At 31.1% G+C, this 23,844-nt stretch overlaps 4 protein-coding genes across 8 annotated transcripts; 2 read left to right on the top strand and 2 right to left on the bottom strand.

Moving 5' to 3' along the window:
• Nucleotides 1-1,509: 1,509 nt before the first annotated feature.
• Nucleotides 1,510-5,102, bottom strand: LOC114377349 (calcineurin subunit B-like). Its single transcript, XM_028335823.1, has 6 exons — nucleotides 4,800-5,102; nucleotides 4,595-4,719; nucleotides 4,388-4,484; nucleotides 3,125-3,234; nucleotides 2,551-2,625; nucleotides 1,510-1,858 (listed from the first exon to the last, which is right to left on the bottom strand). Exons 1-6 carry the CDS (start codon nucleotides 4,867-4,869, stop codon nucleotides 1,808-1,810), a joined length of 528 nt encoding a protein of 175 aa, XP_028191624.1. The 5' UTR covers nucleotides 4,870-5,102; the 3' UTR covers nucleotides 1,510-1,807.
• Nucleotides 5,103-7,293: 2,191 nt separating this feature from the next.
• Nucleotides 7,294-10,836, bottom strand: LOC114372887 (NADH dehydrogenase [ubiquinone] flavoprotein 2, mitochondrial-like). The gene is made up of 10 exons (XM_028330446.1): nucleotides 10,674-10,836; nucleotides 10,559-10,591; nucleotides 10,406-10,471; nucleotides 9,644-9,760; nucleotides 9,001-9,078; nucleotides 8,808-8,913; nucleotides 8,635-8,681; nucleotides 7,908-7,985; nucleotides 7,750-7,815; nucleotides 7,294-7,657 (listed from the first exon to the last, which is right to left on the bottom strand). The coding sequence occupies exons 1-10, from the start codon at nucleotides 10,824-10,826 to the stop codon at nucleotides 7,550-7,552; spliced, it is 852 nt and encodes a 283-aa protein (XP_028186247.1). The 5' UTR covers nucleotides 10,827-10,836; the 3' UTR covers nucleotides 7,294-7,549.
• A 1,021-nt stretch (nucleotides 10,837-11,857) lies between these two features.
• LOC114373908 (codeine O-demethylase-like) lies at nucleotides 11,858-13,053 on the top strand. Its single transcript, XM_028331481.1, has 3 exons — nucleotides 11,858-11,942; nucleotides 12,141-12,385; nucleotides 12,546-13,053. Exons 2-3 carry the CDS (start codon nucleotides 12,216-12,218, stop codon nucleotides 12,715-12,717), a joined length of 342 nt encoding a protein of 113 aa, XP_028187282.1. The 5' UTR covers nucleotides 11,858-11,942; nucleotides 12,141-12,215; the 3' UTR covers nucleotides 12,718-13,053.
• Nucleotides 13,054-17,487: 4,434 nt separating this feature from the next.
• LOC114376914 (formamidopyrimidine-DNA glycosylase) lies at nucleotides 17,488-22,715 on the top strand. 5 transcript variants are annotated; one of them, XM_028335239.1, is made up of 11 exons: nucleotides 17,488-17,803; nucleotides 17,905-17,956; nucleotides 18,046-18,103; nucleotides 19,066-19,134; nucleotides 19,225-19,350; nucleotides 19,863-19,913; nucleotides 20,879-20,956; nucleotides 21,040-21,136; nucleotides 21,205-21,294; nucleotides 21,870-21,904; nucleotides 21,989-22,715. In XM_028335239.1, exons 1-11 carry the CDS (start codon nucleotides 17,575-17,577, stop codon nucleotides 22,385-22,387), a joined length of 1,284 nt encoding a protein of 427 aa, XP_028191040.1. In that variant the 5' UTR covers nucleotides 17,488-17,574; the 3' UTR covers nucleotides 22,388-22,715. The 5 variants fall into 5 exon arrangements, with proteins under 5 accessions (XP_028191040.1, XP_028191037.1, XP_028191036.1 ...); XM_028335236.1 differs by lacking the exon at nucleotides 21,040-21,136 and having other exon boundaries at nucleotides 17,489-17,803; nucleotides 21,192-21,294; XM_028335235.1 differs by lacking the exon at nucleotides 21,040-21,136 and having other exon boundaries at nucleotides 17,489-17,803; nucleotides 21,192-21,294; nucleotides 21,867-21,904.
• Nucleotides 22,716-23,844: the final 1,129 nt, after the last annotated feature.

Raw genomic sequence — 23,844 nt, 5'->3', positions numbered from 1 at the left:
AAAAGGAGTATAGCTCATTTGACATAATTGATTTAGCAGGATTAAAAATATTATAAATATTTGACACCCTCTTCGGTCCCTATAGATAAAAGAAAGAGAAAAAGGAAAACAATTTTGATTCCTACTTTTAGTATTTTCTGTGACTGGGGCTAGTTGTCCCTTCCTATCAGAAAAAAAGATGTGCTGTAGCATAGGCAACGTTTAAAAACTACAAATAATAATATACTTCATATCAAATCAACTGATTTTGTTCGAAAAAAATATTCAAGTCAACGATTATTTTGTGTTTGAACTTTGAATATTCAAAGGACAAGTATAGAAGGTGCTCAGAATGAGGGGGAGCAGTAATCAATCTTCTTCATTGTGTCGCCATTTATGAGCATTTTTTTCCTGACAATTTCAATAATTTTTAATCAAAGATTATAATAATACTTAAGTTTTATTTAAATGAGTTTCTCCGTAAAATTATGTTATGGACAAGTTAAAAATCATATTTTTAAAAATACTAAATGATTTAGTAAAAAAAATACTAAATGATTTTAACTTTTTTTAAAAAATATTTTAATTTATACATAAACTAATTTTAACTTTATAAGATAAAATTATTTCATTTTTCCAGTAAGTAACTTATATAAAAACTTATTGAAACAAGATCTTAATTCTTAGTGTATGTTTAGAATTTTTTTCTTTTAAAGAGAAAAAAATGATTTTTTTTCCCAAAAACTTTGAAAAAGTTGAAAAAAAATTAATTATTTCTCTAAAATATATCAAATCATATTTACCTTTGTTATTTTTTACTTGTAACTTTAATTCTCTATTGTTTTAAAACTTCAAGACGACGTTGACATTAATTGTCGTCGTGGGTATGCCTCACTCTTTAATAATGCATATTCAATTTCATTCACCAATAACATCTACTCGTGAAACTTGTTAATGTGATTTCTTTCTCTAACAACTGCAATCAAACTTCCGTAAGCTAGGATTAAGTTTTCTTGACGTCAAATTTTATCTGCTTCAGGGACGAGATTTCTCTATCAATCGGTATACTTTACCACCTTCCTTCATTTGGTGGATGACAATTATTGTCCGCAAAGTGCAAACAATTAGAATTTCATTTGGTTTTCAAGAAGAAAAAAAAATCTTCATCCCTTTTTTTTTGTCCAGATCTTTATCCCTTTTAATGAGCTCAACTGATTAAGCTGCAAAACATAACTTGGACAATCCCCTCAATGCACACCAACGCTTTCTTATTCTCTTCTCTTCCCTACCCCTTTTTAAAGGCCTATTGTCTATGAGTTTTTCCTTGGACAAAAGAGACATCATTTCTTATATATTTTTTCTTTTTTCTAGGGTAAACAAATCCTAATATATAAAAGGGATTGAACTTCTATCGAGTATCCTAATACTTTGTAAAAAATTATCTTGTTTGGATAACAAGCTAACCAAAATAGAAAGGTGCAAAGACACGCAGCAAACAACTAGAAGGGTAAGAAACTTGAACTTGGAAAATTCATCCAACAGTTAGAAACTTCGAATAAAAAGAACTACCTCAAAACTGAATCCAGGAGACACAAAAGGTTGTATAACACGTCAAAGAATGTGAAAAACTAAATCATGCTCGAGCTTCTCAAATTGGCTCTAAAACAGCTAGTGGCTGGAAAACAACAGCATTACAAGAATCCCCAGAAGAAGGGGGACAACAGTATTTGTGCACTTTTCATTTCCACGTGAAATATGTTACAAGAATCCTATGAATAGAGTTTACAATTTTTATCTTTCAAGAGAACAGGGAAAACTGCAGGTAGTTTCAATCAACAGGGACTTCAACATCCATTTTTAGGTCAGATTGACCAAGAACCTGTGACAAATTAAAATTAAAATCCAAATCAAACATATACAGAAATAAAAGGCCAAGCCAAATGGTGTTGTATGATCTATATAGCCAATCTCATCTAGTAGGATAAGGCTTAATTGTTGTTGTATTGAATATACAGAAATAAAAGAGAAAGAAGAGGCTAAAGAAGAGTCTTTTAATACAGAAGTTCTTGGTGACACTATCAGATCTTGATGAAATGCTACGTCAATGAGTCTTTTAATACAGAAGTTCTTTGACATGCAATAATGCAAGTAATCAAAATTCTTAGTATACTACAATGGAAAATTTTTATATATAAAATAATCTTGTTTGTATTCAAATATCTCATCATTTACACAATGCCCAATCGGGTCAAATTTCTGGATGAAGAAAGCACCAGGCAAGTTGATTTTTAATTGCTTTCACAATAGTAAAAATCCCTTAATGCAAGACTTTTTTTTCTACTTTTTTGCCCCATTCACTAGTAAGAACCATTTCCCATAAGCCCTCCCACAGTGGCCAACAAAGTATCAAGGTAAATAAAATCAATTGACACAAAGTAGATTTCATTTCGTGACCCACAGGTCTGAGGATCAAATGGAGAAAAAAAGGCTACAGTTTATCTATTCTTCAATACTTTTTGCGATATTCATTTAAGAATTGTCCAGAGGAAATATATAAGAAAATGGGCAGACCTTAATGAAGTCATCCAATGTCAAGTAGGAGTCCTTTGTGTATCCCGCTTCCCTTAGAACCTGGCTGAGAACTTCCTGCAAATCGAAGAATAGAAGACAAAATTAGCCAAACTCCAGTTAAGTCTAAATATAATACAAGCATAACCGAAAAGGTGTATGGAGAAAAAAATAGTTTTCATTAAATGGAAATGCAATTAATCTATAGCCTATAGGTAAATAAAAAAGCACAAACAAACTGGATCGTACAAAAACTAGAGAAATTTATTGGTTACCATTTTAGCCAATAGCTTCCCCTTTAGAGAACATGAAAAAGAGGTGTGCCCAAGAAATAAAAACTAACCATCCAAATTTTATAGTGAAGAAGTTCTCCATGTAACCCACAATGAATATACTAATCCTAGGAAACTGGATGATACTAAATCCAGACTTCAGCATACCAAACTTCAAATAGGGATGTCAAACTAGCAACAGTTGATGCACCTTAATGAAAACCTAGTTTTTTTATTTAGCAACTCCAGGTAAAACTGCTTCATGATTAAGCAATACAGGGAAGCGTACAGATTGTTGATGATACCTCTCTTTGGTCATCAGACATGAATGAACCCGACAAATCTTTTAGCACTTCCAGCATATCTTTGAAAGACACCTTTCCATTGCGGTCTGAATCGTATACTTTGAAAATAACTGTGAAAAACTAGTAACTATTAAGTACAATGATAGTGGTAGAAGATAGTATTATAATTTATTAAGGAAAAATTTGACAATTCCCTTCCCCCAAAGGATTCCCTCTTTAAACAATGAAAATCATTGAATAATTCATATCATTTGAACTCCTCCCTATTTGCACAAGCAATTTTTCACTGTTCAACTAACTTTATTGTTTATCAGCTCTCGGAAATACATTAACAAAAATTCTGAAGACTCTACATAGGTGCTGAAATCTTTTAACCCAGGGTTGGATCCTACTCAATAAACTTAAATCATATTATTAGAAGTATGTTCTAACTAATATGACTACATGTGACAAATAGACAATTTTATTTGTGAGATGCAGAGACATCTAATTTATCCAAATGCAAAGCCTGAATCTCTTTAAAGAATCATTCAGAACTAATAATGGAATGATATCAACTTAACAAGTATGATCTTTGCATTAAAAAAATTGAGAAAATTCAGCATTGCTAAGTGTTTATGTTTGTATCCCACTGACCAGCCTAAAAGTTACTTTTCTTTTCTTTAGGACACCCATAGAAACTTTTGTTAGATTGTCTCTAACACAGGCTTGGGAATCCTTATAAAGATGGATTTATAACAGTCCCAAATTTAGGATTCTTGTGGTGAAATTGTTTCAATTTAATGACCGTAATTGCTTATTGGTTGGTCAGCAGAAATAACTGAAAGGCTGGGAGTTATGTCTATATAATTGAACACGATCAGTTGGTTGGTGGTAATAATTGATAGGCTGGAAATTATGCTTAGCTTTTTTTTTTAATCCAAAATGAATTTAACTAACATTGCATTCAAGTTGGACTAGATAAAGTTAGATAGGTCAGCCCAAAATTTGGGTAACCTATATGGCACTTCCCAATATAGTCGGGTGGGTGGTTATGTGCGAGAAGTCCAACCCTTTTCTGACTGAGAATGTGACCATAACTGTGAATTTCAGTCTTGGGCTAAGCAACAGAAAACGGCATCTTCCCTTGAGTTGAGACCAAAGTCAGAGAGAACTTAGGAACCTTGAGCAAACACTGAGAAAGCAAAATCAATCCCTAATTTACAACTGCATCTTCTAACTCCCAAACTTATAATCGATAGCATTAAAATAACTAAAACGTACGCTCAATTTTTTGTTGTGCGCTGGCTTTGGCACTGAATGCAGATAAGAAGGCCACAAAGTCTTTAAAATTCAAGCCGTCGGCCATCTTTAGCAGCCTCTGCAGACAAGCACAGTCAGAATCCATCAGCTATGTAGTGATGGGAAAAGAAAACAAGGGTCGAAATAAAGTATAAAAAAAAAAAAGTGTGTGTGTGTGTGTGTGTGTACCTGAGAAAGTGGATTCATGGCAAATTCGGGAACAGACAAGAACTCATCTGCGGAAATAAATCCCTTGGCATTGCGGTCAAGTTGACAAAACCTTTGATACAAGGACACAATTTCCTGCTGGGAAACTGAGTTTGAAACCCAATTTTCAGATCTTAATTAAAGAGAAAAGAAGAATAATAAAGGGAGAACAAGAGAGAGGACCCACATAAATTATTGCAGTGTTCCTGAACTTCCTCGATGTCGTATTGAGTTAACATAGATGATGCAGTCCCCATATCACTAAAACTAATTTTGGGCTTCAAACCAAAATCTGAAGAACCATCGACTATTACCTCGTTGTACTGTAGTTGGCGTAATCAGACCACCTGCGACTGCGAATATATACACGTGCCTTGCCTTGTCATCATCGACTCTCTCGAACGCACCAATGCATCGCTACTCGCTACCCGCAAACTAGTGTTGTGTCGATGGATCGTTCCTTTCACATTTATCTCTAATTAATTAATTAATTCCTTTCCTTTCCTTTCCTTCTCTATTTAATTTTCCTTTTTTTTCTAAAGCCTACATCTTTTTTATACCTTTCTCGTCTATTTTTTTTTTATTTCAAACAATAATATGTATTTTTTTTTTTTAATAGCAAACAGTCTCCATACTCACTTATTTTTGTGCTCAATCTTTGTTAGCCACATTTATTCATTTTCTGATTTATCATGCATTTCTCTTTTCTCAATACATCTTTTTCGCGTAAAAAATAGTACTAGTACAGTATATTTTGAGAACTTGATGAGAAAAATTGAAAACTTGAGGTCAGTTTTATTCTATTTCCAATAAGTTGGTATAACTTCTACAAACAAACATAAACGTTAATGAGAGGAAATTTTAAGCTAAAAGGACTTTTACTAGAATGGATTAAAATTTAAACATTTAGCAAAACATAAGTAAAACTTAGGATTATTCAAGGTTTACCTCTTGTTTGACTTTTTTTACTGTTTGACTTTTTTTAATTGGAATTATTTTTAAATGATTATTTAGAAGAGAGTAAGTCATGACAGGTGTCACTGAATATTTTGTATTTTTCTTTTAATTGAGGTCGTAAAATTATTTACAAATTCAGATAAATTTTTTAATGACTTTAAAGTCGTAGGAATATTTTTTTTTCTTTTACAACTTCAAAATTGGAAAAGTTGTTTTTTCTATTTTATGACTTTGAAGTCGTAAAATATTTTTTTTAAAATGTTAAAGTTATTTATTTTTTTAAAAAATAATAGTTTTTATTCTTTTATGTTTTTTTAAATTTTTCCAAATTATTAAAAAATTATTTATTTAATTTTCAAATAAATAATTTTAATTTTACTTATTAATAGTTTTTATTTAATATGGTATATATTTTTTTATGGTTTTATTTTATATGTTCTTAATTTATTTTAATGTTTTATCATTTAAAATATATGATATATTTTTAATATTTTTTTATTTTAATGTTTTGTTTTTTTAAAATTTAGATAATCTATTGATAAAAATACATACTAAAATTAAAAATAACATAATATATTAATATAAAATAAAAAAATACAAATTAAAGAAAAACGTAAAAAGTAAAAATTATATTAGTCATGTATGGACAATTAGTACGATTATGTCTTTCACTTATATACAAGAAGCATTCCTTAGACTTATTTATACTTGATTCGTCTATTTCATTATATATTGAAGTCCATATTAAAATTAAAAACAAAATAATACATTAATTTTACTATGTATTTTTATTAATAGATTATCTAAATTTTAAATAAACAAAACATTAAAATAAAAAAATATTAAAAATATATCATATATTTTAAATGATAAAACATTAAAATAAATTAACAACATATAAAATATACACCATAATAAATAAAAACTATTAATAAGTAAAATTAAAATTATTTATTTGACATTAAATAAATAATTTTTTTATAATTTGGAAAAATTAGAAAAAAAAGTAAAAAAAAAACTGTTATTTTTTAAGAAACAAATAAATTTAACATTTTTTTTTAAATAAAGGTTTTTTTTACAACATTAAAGTCGTAAAGGCAAAAAATAAATGCTTACTACTTTAAAGTAAAAAAAAAATTAACTGAAGTTATATAAAATGTCATGACTTTCTAACTTAGAAGTTGTGACACTTGTCACAACTTACTCCCGTTTGAATAATTACTTAAAAGCGACTCCCAGTTAAAAAAAACACCCCTAAACAGTAAAAAAGCCTATCTTGTTCAGTATATTCTTCAATGCGGAATCTCTTTCCTAAAATAGAAGATTAAAGATTACTTCAAGTGGTTCATATCATTGATAACTCCAATGGAATTGTGTCCGCGTCCTTCGAGAAATCCAATAATCAAAGCCGAAGAATATACCACGTATGTCGGTACTTATTCAGGATTTTGTTAAAATCTAATAACAAGAATGATACTGATACGGGAAAGGAGCATGTTACCATGCTTGGTCCTGTCAAGGAATTACCCTGATTGTCAGCTTTGGTATTCCTTAAACAATCAAACTTCATTTTTCAATCTATCATGCCAGGACCGGAATACCCTTTGGCCATTATCAAGGAAGTGAATATTGCATTGAACATGATTGCTCTCCCATACCATTGTTGATAAATCCATTCTACACACCTACGCGGGTAATGCATTTCACTTCTTAACTAAATTATCTTTCATCGTAATCTCAAATTTCATTCATGATGATTAATGTACATAGTACAGAAACGCATAGATAACGCTGGTAAGTAATAAACAAGCCAAGAAATTTATGGATGGCGTTTATGGAACAAATTTTTGAAACGGAAGCCATCCAGGATGATTCATACAAAAATTGGTTGAGCATCTAACAGTCTGACAATGTTTCAATTAAGGCAAGCTCCAAGACATGCAAGCCTCACATTATTGAAGGCAAAAAGTATACAACACTTCAGCAGGAATCCAGGTCACGGCAGGGAGGAGGCTTGGGCTCACTTAACAAAGTAGTGTTCCCTCCTTCAGGTCCACTCTTAATTCGGCGGGGATTTTGGGTGCCGTGCTAAATAAAAAGAAACCAGATTCATAATCCAAGAAGGTGTAAGTTTCTAGAACATGGACAATAATGAAATAGATCATGGCCAATGTCCTTACCGGTGGCTTCTCACCCTTTCTCAGCTTTTCTACTATCTCAACTACTTTCTCTGGGGTTATATCTTCCTGAATTCACATCAATATGACATGTTAGAGTGTGTTTCAGAAGCAACCTCCCCACACCCAAAATAAAAAGGGAAAAAAGAGGAAAGACAGACAAAGTAATTATAAGTATATCCCTCCGATCCATTTGAATAATCGGCCACTGTAATCATAGGAGCATTCACACAGCATCCCTGCACAACACCAATAAATTCAATCTTTCACCATTGTTTGATCAATAAAATTATGCAAGAACATCAAGTTACCACTCTAGAGACTACATATAGGAGGATACAGAAGACAAGTATGCACCTCTTTCACATCCTCTTGGATTTTATTTTTCACTAAATAACAAAAGCTGTATACCACAATAGGTGATTCCTTTTTTTCCATCAGTTAGTTATTAATGTCCCATTAATTTTGTTTTAATCTTTCTTATGCTAACAATCCAAGGGATTTTTAGGATAACTTAATATTACTGGGAAAAGGTTAAATATATCCAAATTTATCACAACACTACTTGCCAAGCAGTTTTGAACTTTGTGTAATTCTTTCCACTCAATACAATTGTAGTGCCAGGGCATATCAAGCAATGCTACAACTCTAAAAACAATAAAAAAACTTCGTACCCCATTGCCCAGAGGCTCTTCGCTATGTGAAGGTATGGGGGAGGGATATTGTACGCAGCCTTACCCTTGCATATGCAAAGAGGTTGTTTCCGGATTCGAACCCATGACCAACAAGTCACCAAGGCACAACTTTACCGCTGCACCAGGGCTCGCCCTCAACTCTAAAAACAATGAATTCAATGAAATTAAAATAAGGCTCAAACAAAAGACTTACCATGCATTCCATTTCTCCAACAGAAAACAAACCATCTGGTGTTACTTCTGCAAATCAGAGGAGAAAGGAAACTAATTATTAGTAAATGCATATAGTTCCAATTTGTCATGAATAAGATCTGGTTCGGTGATATCCTGACAGATAATGAGAGAAATTAAGACAGGCGAACCAACCATTGCGCTTCACTCCCAAGTGTTTCAATAAGGCTTCTTCAATTCCTCGTGAACCTCTTATCATACAAGGTGTTGTTCCACAAACCAACAGATGGTACTTCCCAACCTGAAAGCAAGTTGGTCCAGATAAGCTTTGGCCTGTATTAATGTGGATTAGCAACATTGAAAGCATAAAAGCATAATAAGCTTTCACCTTAGCTCGGTTGAACATGGAGTAAAATGTGGCAACCTCATAGACCCGTATGGGAGGAACCTCTACAATCTTAGCTACCTGAATAATCCATAACACTGATTGCAATTTGTAAATAAAGAGTTATATAGCTTTTTGCATTATTAAAAAAAATTTAAATTGCACTTTGCAAACATTATGTTAATTAGGGATTTTCACTGAAGCATCAAAGTCGAGAAGCTACAAGTAAAACTCAATGAAATAATGATGAGTACTTGCATAGAAGAAGAAATAATCTGTATATCAATAATCAAACCTTGTTGCATGCATATATTTTAGAAATGGCATGTATGTCAACCAACAGAATGATGCTTTAACAAAAGGATGTGCACAACAAACTATAACAAGCACAACTTCACTTTGACGGGATCATCTTTGCTGTAAATATGTAAATATATTTTGCATCCTGTTACAAGAATGTCAAGACAACCATGGGAATTATTAAGGGTCTTATTCTAATTGGTACTTAATAGACATTATCTATTTGGCACAATAACACCTTTTCCATGCAACAGGAGTACAGGACCTGCTCAGAGAATCAGACATAGTCCTGTGATATGTTTCTAGATGTTTGAAGAAGAATACTTCAAGCAGAAGGCCAACATACCGCATCCATTGCAGAAACAGGGAGCCAGCCACCATGCTGCTGCTGGGCAAGATCCAAAAGAGGAATTGTAGCAGATTGCTTATAGTTGGATGGATAGTGAGACAAAATCTCCTTAACCTGTAATTGTCACAGATTTAAATCATTAAATGTTTTAAATATGGGCTACATGCCAAAATGGATCATACATGTAATGTCCACATTGAACTAAAGATCCATAACTCTTGGAATTTGGAAACAATATTGACATAGAACCAATCAATCAACAAGGCATCAAATCATATCACTCTACACTTTCTCCATAATATTTTATACTTTAACAAGCAGCCTTTAACTCTACATGTTAAACCCAATTGATCAAGTAATCAGGTGAAAGAATAAAGCTAGTCATGCAAAAGAGTAATAATGGTGGGGCAAAACAAACAATACAATACTGCAATAAGTTGCAACACAACACCTACTTTTCTCGTACACCAATTTTTTTATGTCCAAACCAAACTCAGATTTACTATAACAGAATATATATAATTCATTTCGTTGGGCTAAGTAGTAAAGTAATAGAATATGAAGAGTTTGTAAAGACAAAACGCTGATAGCATTAGGCATTACCCCATAAAAGCAAGATAATTGGACTGATAATCTTCAGCAGTGCCTGTCGCTACATTCATTTTACTTTTTGTATTTCGATACTTACGATGAACTATACAATGGCAAATGATCACAAATCCGAGTACCCGCATTTCAAGTGCTATGATGAAACATTACCTTTGCTTGATTGGCCTCGGTGAATTCCCATGGAAGTTTAGGGTTGTTGTCCGGTGTGTCAAGGTGCTGTGCCAATCGAAAATGGATACATCAACAGTCACAATCACGAAACGGAACACGGAGAAAATTGAAGCCAGAAGGAATAGCACTTACGTAGTTCAGAGCGGTCGAGAAAGCCCTAGAAGGCTGACAAAGGGGGAAACCAAAAATCAGAATCAGAAATCGGAAAAGGAAGTGAAAAAAATGGGAGGGGAAATGGACGGAAAACCTGACGGAAAATCTGACGGATCTCGTTGAAGCGACTCGCGGCGAGGCGTGCCAGCATTTTCGAGGAGCTAGCTACAACACGAAGCAGATCGCAGAGAGAGAGAGAGAGAGAGAGTAGAGAGGGTGAAGTGAAGGGTGTAGTGTAAGAGAACATGGAAAGGTGGCACCGTGCTGGCCGTTGGATCTCATCAATGGAACATTCACACGTTCATGGATGGGATTTTGTTTGGGCCTTCAATCACTGGATAATACTGTGGACCTTTATGTACAATGAAAAATATGCTATTCACACTCCCTTTTTCTTCTTCGCATCCTTTGAATTTTTTAAAGGAAAATGCTAGATTGCACGAATCTCACGAAACCTTTGAATGATAACCGCACCGCCTGATATTTTTATATATATTTAGCCTCCGTTCATAATTTATCAGAAATGAGCTATCTCTACAAGTTACACACTCCTTGACATGAGAGGTTCCCACGTGGTGATAAAAATTAAGCAAGGTACGTTAACAAAGAGAGAAGTAGTAGTAGAACAGTTGCATAGGTAAGGAAGAGGAAGGTGTCTGAGTCATTGATCCAATATGGAAGGAATTTCTATAGCTGCTATCCAAGCATGTACAAGAAATGGTCCAAAATGGGGAGGAACCACCTCCACCTTATGTTTGCCTCCACCTTATGTTTGTAGAGTTGATGATGTTGGAATTTTAGAAAATTCTTATAAAATATCAATAATCACTAAGAATTACGTTAGATTATCACGAAAAATTTTAAGAATACTTGAATCTATAATGATTAATTAAACAAACGCATCGGAATTTGAATACATAGGTGATTTTTAATCTATGTATTTATTTTTAGAATCTGATACGAAATGATATAAAAAACAATGAATAAGTGGTTAATAGCGTAGCTGGTGATTTTATGGTTCTCTTCTTCAACCAGAGTCTCTTTAATCCTTAATAGGATTTTAGTAACTCTTCCGATGAAGAAAAAAAAAATTACATGTGATAATTTGGTATATTGAAGACAATAATCTTATAGTATATTAATTTAATAGAATTTTCATCATCCCATAATATAATTATCTTATAATATTAATACATATTAGTTATTAGAATAGAAAATTCTAATAAATAAATATACACAAAACGTGCCTTCTGCGTCATGTTCACTACCCATCATTGATTTCGGCCTCCTTTCTTCACCAACAAAACAAAAACAAGAGCTACAAAGACTAAGATCGGCTCTCTCTTGCTGGGGATGCTTTGTGGTACATACATACCATATGCTTTAACTTATTGACTTAAAGTATGTTTAAGATAATAATAAATGATCGAATTGTATTTTGAATCTATATCTAATATTATTAATGGTTGTAATTTGAATATATTAATACCTAATTTATTTTCAGCTTTTAGATATCACATGCACAAAACAATCCTATAACCTTTGTTTTCTGGAATTTCAGGCAATAAACTATGGAACATCAAGCTCACTTTTGGATAAGGTTCGTCAAGTTGCAAGGGAATTTTTCGAGCAGCCAATGGAACAAAAGAAGATAATTTCTAAAGGAGTGGAAGAATTTGAAGGGTATGGTGCTGATCCAGTTCCTGAAGAAGGCCAGTCTTTAGATTGGTCAGATCGTTTGTTTCTTGATGTATCTGAAGACACAAGGAAGCCAAGCCTCTGGCCAGAAAATCCATCATCCTTGAGGTCAATAAAAACTGAATATTTTACCAAGGAGTAAAAAAGGGCTGTCTTAATGCTAAGTGCTAACTAATTATGCAACAAACAAATGTTCAAAATTAAAGGTTGGTAGCTGCCTTGTTTATGTTAAAGTATTATTATTACGTAAGTCACACTTGTTGTGCAGGGATGCTGTGGAAGAATACAGCGCAAAGATGAGAGAGGCAACAAATCTTATTTCTAAAGCAATTGCAAAGTCACTGGATTTAGAAGAAAATTGCTTCCTGAATCAATTTGGTGAACAAGCTCTGCTGCAAGTGAGGTTCAACTACTACCCTTTTTGTACACGACCGACCTAATCTTGTGCTTGGACTTAAACCCCATGCAGATGGATCGGGGTACATCATTATACTGCAAGATGATGTTGAGAGACTCCAAGTCCACCATGATGGAAAATGGTTCACAATTTCAACAATTTCTCATGCCCTTTTAGTTCTCATGGGAGATCAAATGGATGTACTTGTTAATTTGTTTTTATAACTTTTTTTGCCGGTACATATATAAGAGATTTGAACACTTGACCTTGGGTAAATTAATGGCCCAATAGTGGCCTTTAATTAGGACAACGTTCCAGATAGAACGAACACATCATGCGTTGTACCTGTACCCAAATATCCAGTTTTTGTTGCTTGTTGCATATTTGAGCATTTTCATCAATATTTCAACTAATATAATAGGGTAAATAGTTACTTTTGTGTCTAAATGTATAATTTGTTAATAAATACGTATTTGAAAGAATCTCAGCAAGTGTAAAAAGTGCGATAAATATATTCGAACCTTAATTATAGATTATAACTCATTATTATAATTTGAAAAATTTTATAATAATGACAACAAAAGAATCAAATTAATAATTTAATATTTTTTTAACTTAACTCATCTCAAATAACAAACTAAAGTTAGTATACATTTAAAATTTCAATTTGGTTGTTAACTAAAATTCACAAAATATAATAAATAATTTTTTTTGTATTTGCTTTATTAACTTTAAATTAATGATAAAAACTCATAAATTAAATTGAATTTAAAAGAAAAAAAAATACTTGTTTTATAAACTTGTAAATAATTTTTTTGTATTCTAATGCTTGATAAAAGGTTTAAGTAAAAAAATGTTTATTGTAAAATATTATAGTTAAATTAGATCTATGAATAATTTTTAGGAAAAATTACAATTATAATGACACTTTTAATTTGTAAAAAACACTCACCTACTTTGGAATGATTTTTTTAAGATTATAATTTGTTGAATGACCAGTCAATAAAAAATAAATGTATATAATTTAAAAAATTAATTTAAAAATCAACAAACTTGTATTATAATTTATAATTTGACAGCATTGTATATATTAATAGACATTCATATTTTATTATGAAAATTTATAATAAACAATAATTAAATAAATAATGTTTAATTAAACAGAAATAGTAATTTTTTTATCATTTACAGTAAATTATTGTTTTTTTATGTTGATAGCTTAAAAAATATATAACAGAACACAAACATTTATGAGTGTGATACAACTCTTCAAAAATTTTGTCATAATCATTATAATTTTTTTTCAAATAATAATAATTATTCACAAATCTACTGTTAACGTCTATATATATTTATCGCACTTTTTACATTTTTAAGGACTAAATCTTGTATTTTCATCTTCCAGGGACGCATTTCTCAACGGGGTAGGAAGACGAAAAGTAAAAAAATATTATATGAGAAATATGCTCCTAGGTCGACAATTAAAGATGGTCAGGTTGACAGTCATTTAAATGACAAATTTGTCCTTTTTTGTCACGTAAATTATTTTATTAACAGTGATGGACGAAAGTTAACGACGGTATATATTTGTCATACTTTTATAATTTCAGAGATTAAATTTTATATTTTCATATTTCAGGAATGCATTTATTAACAAATTACATATTCAGAAATAAAAGTAGTTATTTATCCAATATAATATTACAACTTAACATGACACTCATTTTTTACTTTTTTCTGAATTTCAATTTTGTTGTCTACCCTCTTAAAGTTACTACTTTTTGCTTAACTCTTAGAGATGACATAGCGTGGGTAATGCACTTCAAGGATCATACATGTGACAATAGTAATGTTCCTTTCTAATACTGCAGATAATGACTAATGGAATTTTCAAGAGTCCCGTGCATAGGGTACTAGCAAACTCCAAGAGGGAAAGAATATCTGTTGCGATGTTCTATACCCCGGAGCCAAACAAAGAAATTGGACCAGAACAAAGTTTGGTGAATGAGGAACAACCAAGATATTATGCTGATACACATTGGAAATACTATCAGCGAGGAATGAGAGCAATCCATGTAGCAAAAGATATCACAGTTGTAGCTAGACTGCTAGAGTCTAGAGCTCTGAATAAAATAAAACCTATCGATGCTAATTAAGTGAGTATGTACATGTATTTAGATTAGATCTCCTTTTTTTGTTGTTGGAATATTTATTGTGTTTATACATTTACGGTGAGGATTGAGTATTTTAAAATTTAAATGCAAATTATAAATAAAAAAATTAAATATTTTATTATATTCAACCACAAATGTTTCATCTAAACTACAACAACAAAGTTTTATCCGAAGGGTGAAACCAGACTTCAACCAAAAGAGGGCAACCACACATATTTTGAGAATGAATCAAATTATATTAGTATACTTTTATCTTTATATTAGTTCCTTTAATTGTTTAAAAATATTACACTAATATCCCTTATATTTTATTTCTTTTGGTATTAAATATAAAAATAAAAATAAAATATTTTTCTTGTTATCAAATATAAAAAAATTTAAATAATTTTACCTTATTTAATGTCATTATATTTAAAATGTCTTTCATTTGATTAAAGTGTTAATTTTAATAATTTTTTATTATCCTTAATATCAAGTTCCAATTAATGATAAATTAAAAAAAAATAATTGAAATCAACGCAATTAAATATGATTATTTAACTTTATTAGTTAACGTATCATTTTTTTGTTTGAGAAAAAAAATATCAATATCAATTTCTTAAATGTTTAAAAAATATGATTAGGTTGTGTATTCCCATCCTAATAGAGTTTAATGTACTGGACATAAAATATATGTGTAATATAAAAAAATTTCAAAAAATACCAATATAATTTACTCAAAAATAAGATTATTGTTAATTTTATAATTTAGAAAAAGTTAGGGATTAAAAATTTAATTATATAATAATTTAAATTTGATTAAATATAATATTTAAATAAAATTTCTTAAAAGAAGTGTCTTATTTATTTTTAATTTAGAAAAGTCAAAAGTAAAAACTGATTATATAATAATTAAAAAGTGACAAAGCATAATATTGAGATAGGATAAATCTTTTTATGATTTGATTAAGCACGGAAAACAAATAAATAACGTTAATTGATATAGAAAGAGATGATAACCTAAATCAATTTCCGTCGATTATTTCATGTTAGTTTCCATTTCTATCAATTGTAATACAATCTACGTTCGAATAAAAACATAGAATAGCATAAATTTTGGAAAAACCAACTAATTAGTGTGACAGAAAAAATTTTAGGGGGTAAGACCCCCTTTCCATACACATCGGTCCTCTCATGCTTATTCCATCAGATAAGTTCGATTATATTTAAGCTTTTTTATTAAATGAGTGTAATTTTTTATGCCTTTTTCGTATGGGTGGATTTTATATTATTATCGAAAATGAAATAAATAGTAACAGATATTACGATTTTTGGATTAAAATTCGTAACTTATTACTTTTTTTTATTTCATGTTAGCTCTCATTTCTATCAAAATTGTAATACAACCTATCTTCGAATACAAAACATACAATAACATAAATTTAGGAAAAAGCAACTAATTAGTGTGACCGAAAAAAATTTAGGGGGTAAGACCCCCTTTCCATACACATGGGTCCCTCTCATCCTTATCCCATTAGATAAGTTTGATTATATTTAAGTTTTTTTTATCAAATGGATGTAAATTTTTTATGCTTTTTTTTATATGGGTTGATTTTAAATTATTATAAAAATAAAATAAATCATAACAAGTGGTACGATTTTTGAGTTAAAGTTAAAAATGTTATTTTATTAATTAAATGAAATCATAAATTTTTTACAATTTCAGTTTATTTTTTTTTATTTACAAAGTCGTATATATTTTTTTTATATGTTACGCCTTTGAAATCTTAATTTATTTTTTTACTTTAGGTGCAAAGTTTTTTTTTGGATTTTTTTATTTTTTTTTGTTTTGCTTTCAATTTTTTAAAATAACAAGGTTACTTAACATGATATATATATATATATATATATATATATTAAATTTTACAATTATTAAAATATTTTTTTTAAAGAACTAAAATTAAAATAACCTATTTTTTTAAAGACAAAAATCATATTAAGTTTTTATTTTATAATAATAATCAAGCTCAAAATTCACTTCACAACACGAAATCAAGGCAAAGAAAATGTTACTTAATATTAAAATGGATCAAGAAAAATATTTCCAGGAGTGTAATTGTCATTGGTACATATAAAAAATAGTAAAAAAAATATTAAAAATCATATACAATATCCAATACCACAGTACTTTGGAATATTTAATTAATAAAACAGTCAAGGAATTATAAGTTGAAATCTGTACCTCGTGTATTCTTTATTTGAAATGAAAGAAAGGAAAGAGGATCAGATAGACTTGATAAAAAAAAAAGTTAAATTAGTTATTTGATTCATATAGTTTTAAGATTTTTATCTTTTTAGTTCTTATAATTTAAAAATAATTTTTTTACTTCATATAATTTATATTATTTTTTAATTTATATAATTTAAAATTATTTTTTTAAATTTTTATAATTTATATTTTAATTTTTATTTAATCCTTATAATTTTTAAATTATAAGATAAAAAAATAAAAATTATAAAATTATATAAATAAAAAGATTATTTTTAAAATTACAAAAATTAAAAAATATATATCTTCATTTAGAAGATCAAGCAAATAGAAGGTAACGGTAAGGTTGCTTAATTTTTGTAGTCTCCCTATATATATATATATATTGCAGTGAGATGAAGGGTAAGAGCACTGCACAGTCCAAATAGAAAATTGCCAGTGAGTCTGACAAGGAAACAGCAGCGCAGCGGAGTGAGCAATGCCGGAGCTTCCAGAGGTAGAGGCGGCGAGGAGGGCCGTTGAGTATAACTGCGTCGGAAAGAGGATAACAAAGTGCGTTGTCGCCGATGATTCTAAGGTGATCCATGGTGTCTCTCCCTCCGACTTCCAAGCTTCCGTCCTCGGCAAGCTCATCGTCGCTGCTCACCGTAAGGGAAAGAACATGTGGCTTCAACTTGATTCTCCTCCTTTTCCTTCCTTCCAATTCGGTCCTCTCTCTCTCCTTAAACCCTAGCTAGCTTCCTCGTTTTCTCTTTCTCTTTTAACTCCAAATATGCAACTTATGAGTTTCTACTTCTATCTGTCTCAGGTATGGCTGGTGCTATATACATTAAAGGAGCTGCAGTAACAAACTATAAAAGGTGAGGCATATTATGTGCTATGATTAACTAATACTATCTATTATACTGATAAGTTATTGTCATGATTTAAAGAATAAGCATGCATGTAGGTCTGCTGTAAAAGACGAGGATGAGTGGCCCTCAAAATATTCAAAAATTTTCATTGAGGTAAGAGCTGTAACTCCATTGATGAGTGAAATGCTTGAACTATTTCACCATCTGCTCTTGTAACCTCACGTGATTCAATTCTTTGAGTTGATTTAATGGCAAATTAAATTTCATTTTGTTGTGGACTCATAAGATCTGTATTCAGTTGGGATAGATTCTATTTGTGGCAACCAAAAAATTGTATGCAGGTTAATTTGTTTACTTCCATAAAGCTTGGTTTCATGTCATCAAGAAAATTAGTTTTCTTGTCAATGAAGTGGATGTTATTTATTGTATTCCTCCACTGTCTGTTCTACTGGAGTTTAAAACGTTCAAGTCTTTGCACATTGTTGAGGAAATGGGGAGAGTGAATAGGCTGGAACTTTATTGTTTGTTGTGTTCCATTACCATTACCATGCATGGACCTTTATTTATTGTACACTAGGACTCTGATTACACAGCGGAATTTACATCCTTTGCTATGAAGGTAGTACAATGAACTACTCTGTTAACCCATAAGCTTAACCCCAAGTACTTTGGCTCTTTACGCATACAGCAGACTTTGATTGACAAATAATGAATTAATATTTTCTTATAAATCTCACAAGAATATAAAGAATATTCTTTGCAATTCAAAATATTGAAGGTCAAATAGATCCATAGAAGTTATAGTTGGTGAAGGGAGTTCTTTCAATAAACATATGCATAACACTTTTGGTATTGGTGGGGAGCTGAAGGGTGTCAACTTGATTCAGTTCCGTTTCTTAAAATTTTTGTGGTAAAACATCTGATTATTTCATTGCCATACATGATAGCATAATCAGTATAAAGCTGTACCTGTGTAGGAAGGTGATTTGTCTTTCAATTTTTCAATTTTCTTAACATGCCCAGGAGCTTGAGATTAGAAGAAATTTCTCTCCAACAAATATCATCATTTGTGAACTTTGTATGAATATTAATCAGATTAAATCACATTTATGCAGTTAGATGATGGTTTGGAGTTGTCTTTCACTGACAAAAGGCGATTTGCTAAAGTTCGTCTGCTCAAAGATGTATTGTGACTGTACTTGCCAATTGTCACTCTTTTATTTTCTTAATGAAGTAGTTTGCTATTGACTGTATATCTTTTTCCTTTGATATAGCCGACATCAGTGCCTCCCATATCCGAGCTTGGTCCTGATGCACTTTTCGAACCTATGACACTTGAGAAGTTTACGGAGTCTTTGCACAAGAAGAAAACTGAAATCAAGGCTTTATTACTTGATCAAGTATTAAGTGCATTCCTTTATCACTTCCCATTTCCCAAAGATTGTATTTTACTCATCTTTTAATTTGTTTATTTATTTTCGGGATATATCATCCTTTTGCTACCTTTTATTTGTTTTTACATTGGTAGGGGTTATAATTATGGGTGTTGATCTTTTCTGCTTGAGAAGTCAAAATATGCTGTTCATTAATCAAGTTCATTGTGGACCTTTTAACTTATACTTATTGACAACTTTTGCTTGAGCAGTTTATTGATGAGACAAATGGGACAGTTAAAATGATTAAACATTGTCTGTACTTTGTAGGCACAAAACAAATTTTATTTTAGATGAATTACTTTTGCTAACTTATGATGCGGGCAAGCTTAGTTATTTTTTTCTTAATGTTGTGCTATATATATATATTCCCCTCCTCTTGGTTTCACAGTGAATAGGAATTTGACATTCTTTTTACAGCTGAGTGTATCATTATATGGTATTCAGTTATAAAAGATCTGAAATTTCAATCTTTGCAGAGCTTTATTTCAGGTATTGGAAATTGGGTGGCAGATGAAGTGTTATACCAAGTAAGTACAACCTTCATTTTCTAAATGATTTCAAATCTTTGTCGTTTCACATTGTTTTTACTTTTTAGTGGATGATAACGAAATTTAAACGTGGCCTTAGAGTTTATACGTAGCTTATTAAGCTTTAAGTTTTAATATTTTTTCTCAATTTAGTCTTTTTAGTAATTTATATATATAATCCTGTAGTGGATAGGGATAAAGCCTTAATCACATGAATTTTAATTAATGACTCTTATGAAGGCAGTCTATTGCTTTTTAAAAGACTAATACCATTTCCTTATTCATTACTACATATACAAGATGATCAATATGCTCTTCACATAAACTTGATTTTATCTTGTCTACTGTATAGATTTCTCATAGGCTCCTGACTCTAGAGGTTCTGAAATCCAGAGGGGGAAATAAGTCATAATTTTAGTTTTGTAGAAATATGCTGGGAGGGGTTCTTATTAGTGACTTTTAGTCTTATTAGTGTGAAGTTATATATATATATATATATATATATATATATATATATATATATCATGGTACATTTATGAAGGGAAACCTCTAAATAATCATCATTGTAGTTTAGATTCTTCATTGTGAAATTGGAAGTAAGCCTGTCAACTTCTTGAGGATGGATGATGCTCTGTTAGAATATGAAATGAACTTTATACTCAGATATATGGTTAACTTATTATTTGGGTAGTGAAAAATCTACCTGTGTTATATAGTATTGAAATTGATCTAGATGAAATCAAGCTGTTAAAAAGTATTGTTATTTACTAGATTTTAATTTTTTGTCTTTAATCTTTACATTGTATATCATGAGCTTCAAAATGTTTTGGAACTTGCATTTCACAGGATTTAGTATCTGCTGACATCCTTTTGTACTTAGTAGTTAATAAATTATCCTTCTGGCCTTGGATAGAAATCAAATTATAAAATTTACTTAGTGTCGTATTATTTTTCCTTATTTCCAGGCAAGAATTCATCCGCGGCAGGTGGCTTCTAGCCTGTCTAATGAAAGCTGCTCAAATTTGAGCAAGTGCATTAAAGAGGTGGGGATACTGATTTCTTTTGAAGATTGTAGTTTATGTTACTTCTGTACTTAATAAACAAATATAGAGAATAAAACCTGTAGGTTATTCATTTGGCTGTTGAAGTTGATGCCGACTGTAGCCGTTTTCCTCTTGAATGGTTATTTCATTTTCGATGGGGAAAAAAGCCTGGAAAAATAAGTGGTGAGAATACTTATCTAATATGTATTAGTTGACAAATAGGTCCTTTTTACAGGTCATTGAAAAAGCAATTGAAGTTGGAGCAGAAAGTAGTCAGTATCCCACCAATTGGATATTTCATTCACGTGAAAAGAAGCCCGGCAAGGCTTTTGTTGATGGTTTGCTTCCCAACTTTGTGTAATAAAAATAAACATTTTCTTGGTGCTACATGAATGGTACCCAATCTTCATAAGGTTTCTTACTGCTTATGTTTTAATTTCATGTGCAATTTGCCTAAAAGGTTAGAGTAATTGAAAAGCTTGTATTCATTTACTATTCTTGATTGGTACCACCAATCCTAGATTTGATTTTCAATTTCTTATGAGATTGTGGATATAGAACTAAAGTTCTAATATGCATTATCATATATCCTATTGGTGAAATTCTAGTGCATTTTACTTGGAGAGTGCTATTGGAGTATTGATATTATGTAATTGATCTCTCAAATTTGGAAAATGAAAACATCACCCATGCATCATTGAAGACCATTTTAAAACTCACTAGATTATCTCCTATTGCAATGCTTTCAATAGGTTTCAGAAATTAACTGATATTTCTCTTATTTGTTACTCAGTTGGTATCTTTTTTTCTGCTTACATATTGGATGAAATGTACCTTGCTTCCCAGCCAAGAATAATTGAAACATGCTTTTGTTGCTATATCCAAACATTTATAATTTTTCATGTGATAGCAGGGAAAAAAATTGACTTCATCACAGCTGGTGGCAGGGTATGTCATTCTGAACATTGCCATTAATTGTTTTTTATAATTATACTTTATGTATTTCTGATCTGCACATGATGTTGCTTTTAGACAACTGCTTACGTGCCAGAGTTGCAAAAGCTAAGTGGATCTCTAGATGTAAAAGAAACTGGTAAGCCTAATAAAAGGCAAGCCTCAAAGAAAGTAAGGGTAGATGATGACACTGAAAAACCAACAAATGGGGAAGTGGACGATTTGGGAAGTGTCAAATCAAAGAAGGGGACAAAGGCTGGAGCTAAAGGTAGGAAGCCTTCAAAAAAGAAAAAGTCAGGGGGAAGTGATGAAGACAAAGATAGTAGTGATGTTGGTACTGATTATGATAGTGATCAAGTTGAAAAGAAGAATCCAGGCAACGTGGCTAGTAGGAAACAAGCTGGGGGAGAGAAGCAATCAAACAGGAGAGTTCAAAGCAATCAAACTAGTTGGAGTGCTAAAAGGAAAGCTAAGTAACAACTATGGGGTTTGCATAGTTTTGTCATCCACTGTGTTCACACTAGAACAGAAGGATGGTTATGTGCCTGCAACTTTGTTTGCTGTTTAATATGTTGTCTTTTTGATCTGTTGGTCGGCTTGTGCATGATAATTTAATTTCCACATGTTAAGCAGACAAATGGAAGGCAAGAGTAGGATGCCTTCAATTTTTGTGACTATTGTTAATGCTCACTTCTTGTGTACACAAGCCACAAGGTATTTTTTATGTTATGACTCGAGATGCAATTTCTTGGACGTCCATTATTAAACAGTTTATCAATGAAGGTCACAACGATTTTGCTTCTAAGGGTTTTCATCAAATGTCCGAAAGAGATATATATAGGTTTTTTTGACTGCCATTATTGATGGGAATGAAGCGCTCTTGTAGTTGTGCGCACCTGGAAGCACTCGAGTAGTCGAGTTAGAAGAATGGGTAAAGGCTTACATCGACAAAAACATTGGAAACGGTACTTCTAACTTCTAAGCCTTTTGAGATGTGGTCCAGTAGGGTCCCACTCAGTAAAAGACGCATTCCCTTAAACACACCATCAACTTTTGGGCCACGTCACCCACTTTTTATAGCCCTCAATTGGGTAATCGATTCTCTCTATTTGTTTCTATTTTGATTTTATTTAATTTTTTTACACGAACCTGCCTGTCACTGTTCGCCACAATTAATATAATTGTCGTTGTAGGTTTCCTCGGTGTTCTCTTTGGAGTCTTGTTATTGTCGTTTGTCACTGTTGACATTTGTTGTTTGATGACAATGACATTTTGTGATTCAATAATAAAAAATTAAAAATCAAAAGATACAAACAAAGAGAGCTAGTTACAAAGTGAGTGATGTGCCCCCAAAAGTTGAGAGTGCGTTTAAACGAATGTGTTTGGGTCTGAGACTATGAATGTAACATTCCTCTTAAGCTTTGTTGTTAACTTCACTTGCAATCTAATGCTTTGTGGCTAGGACTGTGTTACAATACATAAATAATAAAATTTAGGCCTAATTATAATCTCAACCATTAATTTTTAATTAATTATTATTATTTCACTTTATTCTCTAAAGTATAATCCATTTACTAAACTCCAAATCTGAATATCTTGTTCGAGAAAGAAAAATACAACTTTTATCAAATTTAATTTGTGAATCTTGCAATCAATCATGATGAAACCTTAATTGATAAAGTTGTTTTCTGTTTTGCTTTCTGATATATTAGTTTCATGTTAGCTAACAACATGGAATGATTTAAATTTAAATACAAGTGGCATAAATTGAAAATATAGATGAACATGTCAAATAATTCGAATTAGGCTTAAATATTTTTATTTAACAATCAAATTAGGCATAAATATGTTTTGGATCTATTATAAATTTGTTAACTTTTTGTTTCCTAAAGTGCTATTTAAATCACTTCATGTTATCTAAACAAATTTAGGGG

The sequence above is a fragment of the Glycine soja genome, chromosome 11 (genome assembly GCF_004193775.1).
Source record: "Glycine soja cultivar W05 chromosome 11, ASM419377v2, whole genome shotgun sequence".
NCBI classification, from domain to species: domain Eukaryota; kingdom Viridiplantae; phylum Streptophyta; class Magnoliopsida; order Fabales; family Fabaceae; genus Glycine; species Glycine soja.
Note: the sequence above shows the minus strand (reverse complement) of the source record. Positions and strands in the feature narration are given on the sequence as shown.